This window comes from Fomitiporia mediterranea (genome assembly GCF_000271605.1).
Source record: "Fomitiporia mediterranea MF3/22 unplaced genomic scaffold FOMMEscaffold_11, whole genome shotgun sequence".
NCBI classification, from domain to species: Eukaryota; Fungi; Basidiomycota; class Agaricomycetes; order Hymenochaetales; family Hymenochaetaceae; genus Fomitiporia; species Fomitiporia mediterranea.
Genome location: NW_006760396.1, coordinates 1,152,592 through 1,159,210, shown reverse-complemented (window position 1 = coordinate 1,159,210; position 6,619 = coordinate 1,152,592). Strand labels below are relative to the sequence as shown.

Sequence of the window (6,619 nt, the reverse complement as noted above, 5' to 3'; positions counted from 1 at the left end):
TGGGAGGACTGTAGTCAGCTCGGTGGCATCATCGCAGGATCTGAGCTCGGCGCGGGCATCGCAACAGCAGATTGGAGAGACGAGTGCAGTGATGTTTATTGCCTATGTTGTAGCAGGCAGAGTGCCTGCTGGTAGGACGCTTGCGAGTGGAGGACTTGACTAGAGAGAACAGAAGCAACGACATAGGATTGGGGGAAGAGGGTTGGGGAGGTGGTGGAGGTAGGAGGAAAGGAGTGACGAGTGCAAGTGCGTCATTATATGCTCTCGATCTTCGGTATTCGATTACATAATCACTTTGATATATAGTTTAAAAGTAAAACCAGATTATATTAGAAGACTAACAGAGTGATTGTTAACAATATTACTATATATAATTGCATATTATCTTACTAAAACTACTATAATCAACTTACAAGCATAATGTATCACTTTCATAAGTATTATAATCAATCAACTGCTATTGTATATTACTTTATATACAATTTTAACATATTACAATAAAAGCTAAGTACTTGTGTCTCACATATAATATTGTAGTAATAATGGTATTAACATTACTTGCTTTAAAAAACACTTGTAGTATAATACAATTCTTGTATAATCATTACATTTATATACAATTGTTACAATTTAATTATGTGCCAAGTATAATTGTTATTTTAGATTGTAATAGATATATAACTACATTATTAAATTACATTTGCTATTATTAATTACATTTGTTGCGACTTTTTCGTGATGGGATCCTTTGGTAGAGATGTATCATTGACTGTACTTGTTTGTGGATGAATACTAGTGGAAGCATGGATATCTGGAAGCAGAGCTGAGAGATTGACAGGGGAAGCTTCTCTAGAATAAGTGAAAACAATTTCACTAGCATCCTTGAGTGTTCCATCTGGGTTCTGTGCACATCCAAGCTCCTCAGACATGATGAACAATAAGTTTTAATAGTGGTTTTCATTACATTACACATTTATTTTACAAAATGGAGGTGGCCTGTACAAAAAGTCACACTCTCTGGGTCATGATCTGTACTGTCACATGACCCAAAATTTCCTTTAATTAAGCATATTCTCGATCTCACACCTTAATGCTTAATGCTTAATGCTCTTTATGCTTAATATACCTCCATTTTCCTGCCTACCAACTTGGTGGATCAAATTTTTCATGCTTATTGAGAGGAAATGCTAAACTACAAGTATGCTTATTGACAGGTTTCACTGTATGTATGCACATAACCAATTACTTGTGGATACTCTCTTTAATATGCAGTAATTATTCGTCGGATAAAGATAGAACCAACAGTCATTCTCATCTGTATAGGACCATTTTCCGTGATGGTAAGTCGCCTATTCTCAGAAGATTAGAAATACTAATTTATCTGTAGGACTTCCTTTCTATGCATATCTCTCTAGTTAGTGTCATTTTTTTTCTCAAATTTCTGTCTGTTACTCAGCAACTGCAGCCTTGTCTGTCATAAATGTAGTCATTATAATGACATCTCCTGTGTGTAAAAACTGTCTGAATACCGTTCTTTGCCCTCACGCGTGCAAAATTAGGCCGATCTTGCTACAATTCTTTCAAAGCGAGTAATCTTCCAAAAAATCCGATAACTTAGAGACACTGACTTCAGCTTCAGCTTAGAGCGAGTTATACACTCGGTATTGACAGCAAGGATTATTCTGAGTCTTCGAGGTCTCGGATTTCAATCTTGGGATGAAGAAAGCCGTGTTGATAGGCGTGTTCTTTCTTCTTTCCTGGGAGCTTCGTGCGAAGACCACAGCTTCTAGAGAAGGCGAGTCAATGTAACATCGAGTCGAGGGTACTAGGGCATGGACTACTCTCTCTTGTGTACGAATTCGTAGCAAGCACGGATGTATCAACTGGTTCCTGGTAATGTACAAATTAGAATAGGAGATTAAATTCATGAGTCGAATGTGACTCGCAATACTTTCGGCATTTTCTATAGCATAGCTGGCCCTTATTCGGATATATTTATAAGCTTTTCGGACACATCGCTCTGAGTCGAAAAGCTGGAGTAGTATCTTAATTTCTCAGTGCTCACCATAAATGAAAGTACACTGATATTTCGATGGACAGTAAGGGATAGCAACCTCTGAATTAAAGCTCCAGAGCTAAATAAACTCTAATGCTTCCTCTAGTGTCATGTTGACTGGTAGGCTTGGGTATGGTTCGGTACTACGTCGTATGCAAACTTCAGGACCCTCCGGGAACCCCTCGTCCTCACTCTCGAGTTCTTCATTAGGGTCATACTCAATTCAATCTTCCTGCGTACCTTATCTATCGCTCTATCGGAAAACGTTGCGGTCCAGCCTACGTCTTTCGTCGTCTGTAGCGAATCCAATGATCCGAGCAGGTTGTCCACGATATGTAGCAGAGTGAAAGCTAAAGAAAACGCCGGTCGAAAGTACTATTTCGTCCATACTTCTGAAGGAAGTAGATCCTGCTTTGTTCTTCCAATTGAGCTTCCTCTTTCCAGCGAGGCGGCGCATGTATTTATTCTTCATCCAGTAGCATAGACCCAGGTCCTTTTGAAAAGCCCTGCAAGTTCCGGAACGGTTCTACAATGGTAATTAGTATGCCGTTTGTAAAGAAAGGTGGAAATGCAAATACCTCAGTTCGGCAGTTGAAAGGAGCGCCAGTGGGCGCTTATAAATGTCATCATCTCTTTTTACATGGCTTGATTGCATGGCCTTTATAGTTGTGCGCTGACGAGGGAAAGTGTCCGCGAGAAGTTCTGCTACGTCTTGATCGAAGGAAGGTAGAAATGTTACCCCGAGTAGAAATACAGAGGGAACCAGACCAAGGCACGGGTTAAAGATGGGGGGTGAAGACACCAAACCTGGTGGCTCAAGCGCGAGTTGCAGTCCTGCGATAAAAATAGCCGCATTGTTCCAAATTACTTATTTGGGTGGTCATAATCAAACATCATCTCCGTTCGTGTGCTTATGACTTTACATAACATAGGACGGCCTCGCGTATTGCCTTGTGTATTAATTCTAATGGAAACTTTGTTACGACACCAATACTTACATACCCACCAATAGACTAAGCCCGTCAATGAGCAAAGCATGGCCATACAAGGCACGGATGCAGCGACGAAATAATCCATCAATACATAACACACGATCACAACAGTTCAATTCTGTTCTAACTGTTAATAATGAATAAGTACGGGACATGGTCAAGACGGTTACAGAGAAACAAGTTTCGGATGGCTATCAGGGACATTTAGTTCACCGGTCTCCACGGCTCCTTCCACATGCTCGAGGTTGCCAGAGTATTGGGGATGTGCTTTGAGTCCGCCAAAAATCTGTTCTTCAGGAATCTCGGGGTAATCCTCGTCCTCGCTTTCCAGTTCCTCATTCGGGTCGTATTCGTTTCCGCTGAGCTCGAGCCTCGTACCACCTTGGCTTCGTGCCCTCTGGAAGCTCAAGCTTCTGTCTTACTTTGTCCATGTCTTTCTCGGAAAACCTGTTACGGCGCAACCTGCGTCTTTCGTCACCTTTGACAAATGTTATGAACATCGCGGGCTTCTTTTGATAAGAGCCCGTATTCAAGACGAAAAAGACACGGGTCGAAAATGCAATTTCGCTCGTTAACAATGTCATAATCCCGGAGGCATCCTTGCGCCAATTGAGCCTCCTTCTCTCTGCAACTCGTCGCAAATACTTTATTTTCAACCGAAAACCGTATACCCATGGGCGTCTATACTTGATGGTCGATCGCAACAGAGCACTCCTGTAGGGTATATCAGGCTGTCGTGCGACGACAATGAAGGACCGTACGCTACCTCATATCGGCAACGCTGCCGAGGCCTTTACACTGCACAAGGTAAGGTTTTCTGCCTTCAGTACGGTATGGCATGACTGATGTTGGAGAACAAGATGCGCGGGAGGAAGGTGGTTCAGATCAAGCTTCGAAAACAAGCTCAGATCACGTGATCCAAGTTGTCCCTTATTTGCCGCTAAGCTCAAGTATACCCTTCATATCTTTTCAACTTGAACTTGTGGTCGGTATTAGTCCGAAATCGACGCGTATGTTCCCCCACATATATCCTGCCACTTCTTGCAAATGAATTGTTTGTCTTACTCATGGATTGTTCTTATGTACTATCTAGTATCTACATGTTCTGCGGTGCGGTAAAACTTCATGGACTCGGAGTCTCAGACATCCGTCTGGATGAGGCTGCTCCAATACTTGACTGTGTGGGGCTCTCTTAAGCGTTCGAAAATATCAAATTGGAAAAAACTAGATTAAAATATTTTTTAGATTTATTTAAACCTTAAATTAATGAAAGTTGAAAAACCTGGCTTTTCCAACATGCATAAGAATGTGTCGCCAAATGGCCCGATTATTTTGAGCATGGGTATCGCACTGGTTGAGAAATCGGGAAGAAATGCGTACCATCAGCAATCTCTTGTGGTTAAATATTGGGATATTACAAGGAAAAAATGGAAAAGATACTGTGGATATACACAATCTCGAAACGAAATCTGCAGTCGAGCCACTTGCCAGCGAGTTAAATGTCCACTCCAGACTCGTTCATCTCGGCCAATATATCGGCAAGAATTTTGTACGGATTTTCTGGGCTGAAATTCGGCCGCTCGTAGGGGCAGGTCGCAGTCGGGGAGTTCCTTGACCTCGTTTTCAGGCTTTGCGTCCGGAATCCGGATCGTAATCTTCCCCCTCCGAGCTTGAACCACCGTGGCTTGTTCTCCTTCAGAAGTCCAAACTCCTTCAAAACCCTATCCATTTGTTTTGCTGAGTATTTGACTTTCTTCAACCCAGCCTGTCGTCATCCTGTGCAAACTCCAGTATTGTGGCCGTTCTACCTTGATAATTGACGCCGCGGATGCGAAAATAGATACGCGTCGTGGCCATGAGATTGTCAGATATGTCAAAGAACACGACCACTGGGTGATTCTGCCAATCGAGGCCGTACTTCTCATCATGGCATCGGAAATACTTCCATTTCATACAGTAGCCTTACACACGAATACGTTTGGGTCTATGGTGCCTCTTAGAACTAGTTTTTGGAACCGCGTTCTTAGTAGGTTTCATTAGTCCGATGAATAGACAAAGGATGTGATATAAGGAATCACCTGGTGGTAGTGGTCTCATTCAACGTTTCTTCCGAATGAGAGGAAACTTTCGACTTTAGATGTTGACGACTCGAGTAGCTGCAGAGGAAGATGAGTCGAGCTTAGAGAGAAACTGCATGAAAGATCTGCTTTTGAGCTGTTCGTTGTGAAATGCGTCAATGACATGCCTCCGTGTCTGGTTATGTTCTCCTAACTTGCGTTGCTGAATGAGAAAGAGTTCAAGGGTTACGCATTATCAACTTGAGTTTGTGGCCTTTTTGCCCATACCTTAGACTGTGATCGTTTTAAGCCACCATGTTACATGTATCCTGAATTTCGATAACAGGTAAAACCATTCTTGTTACTTCACTTGGAGATTTCTGGGGCTTGCAACGCAACGTTTGCACTTTTCCTTCACATATTGCCACAATATTCTAGGGAGCATTACACAACTTCCTAGAATGCTCTCTTGAATACTGTGGCCATATGTAGAGAACTTTCAATCATTCAGCCACAGGTATGCACACGTCACCCTGAGATGAGAATTTGGGGTAATATCATTCACATCCACAGTAAAAGTACACTGACAGCTCGACGACCGGTGAGAGATACGAACCTCTGCACGAATGCTCCAGAGTTAAATCAATTCTAACATTTCCGCCACTGTCATGTTGTCTGGTATGCTTGGGCGTGATATTGCCTTGCATCGTAGAACATCTTCAGGGTCCTCCGGAAACTCCTCGTCTTCGCTCTCGAGATCCTCATTAGGGTCGTATTCCTCCCCACTTAGTTCATACCATCTGGGTTTCGTTCCGTCGGGCAATCCAATCTTCCTCCGTACCTTGTCCATCGCTCTATCGGAAAACTCGTTGCGGTCCAGCCTTCGCCTTTCATCGTCTGTAGCAAATCCAATGATCCCAGCAGATTGTCCCCGATATATAGCAGCGTGAAAACTGAAGAAAACGCCGGTCGAAAGTACTATTTCGTCCATAATTTTGAAGGAAACAGATTCCGCCTTCTTTTTCCAATTGAGCTTCCTCATTTCAGCGAGTCGACGCATGTATTTGTTCTTCATCCAGTAGCCATAGACCCAGGTCTTTTTGAAAATGCTCGCAAGCTCTGGAAGAGCCTCTCTGCAATGGTAATCAGGATATTGTGCGAAAAGTAAGGCAGTAGTAATACGATTACCTCAATTCGGCGGTCGAAAGGAGAGCCACTGGGCGTTGATAAATGTCAGCATCTTTCGTTTCAGTGCACGGCTGCATGACTTGTAGTTGCACTTTGGCAAGGGGAAAGTGTGTGCAAAAAGAGGAGCAGGAGCAATGTGCTTTTAAGTTGTTTCTCGCGGCTTTGATGGTGGCTCAGTGCAAAATACGCGTGACATAATAAATGCGGAACTTTATTCACGTGACTTCTCTTCTCTTTCCCCCCACATGGGGCATTTCACAATTCCTTACCTTAAAAAATAACTTACATAATGATAAACATTATTTGAAATTTATTTTCTCATTTTT

General features: G+C 42.6%; 2 protein-coding genes across 2 annotated transcripts; both read right to left on the bottom strand.

Annotated features, from left to right (window-relative positions):
* Positions 1-1,677: 1,677 nt before the first annotated feature.
* On the bottom strand, positions 1,678-3,888 carry FOMMEDRAFT_160213 (uncharacterized protein; the record flags this gene model as incomplete). Its single annotated transcript, XM_007270015.1, has 8 exons — positions 1,678-1,786; positions 1,856-1,890; positions 2,297-2,406; positions 2,447-2,562; positions 2,635-2,890; positions 3,262-3,445; positions 3,471-3,762; positions 3,815-3,888. 8 exons carry the CDS (start codon positions 3,886-3,888, stop codon positions 1,678-1,680), a joined length of 1,176 nt encoding a protein of 391 aa, XP_007270077.1.
* A 1,767-nt stretch (positions 3,889-5,655) lies between these two features.
* FOMMEDRAFT_22852 (uncharacterized protein) lies at positions 5,656-6,454 on the bottom strand. The gene is made up of 2 exons (XM_007269769.1): positions 6,294-6,454; positions 5,656-6,238 (listed from the first exon to the last, which is right to left on the bottom strand). Exons 1-2 carry the CDS (start codon positions 6,368-6,370, stop codon positions 5,743-5,745), a joined length of 573 nt encoding a protein of 190 aa, XP_007269831.1. The 5' UTR covers positions 6,371-6,454; the 3' UTR covers positions 5,656-5,742.
* Positions 6,455-6,619: the final 165 nt, after the last annotated feature.

Excerpts from the sequence above, each read along its gene's own strand:
- FOMMEDRAFT_22852 (XM_007269769.1), bottom strand. The coding sequence starts at position 6,370 with ATGCAGCCGTGCACTGAAACGAAAGATGCTGACATTTATCAACGCCCA. Across the intron at positions 6,239-6,293 it reads CTTTCGACCGCCGAATTGAG|AGAGGCTCTTCCAGAGCTTG; the intron begins GTAATCGTATTA and ends TTACCATTGCAG.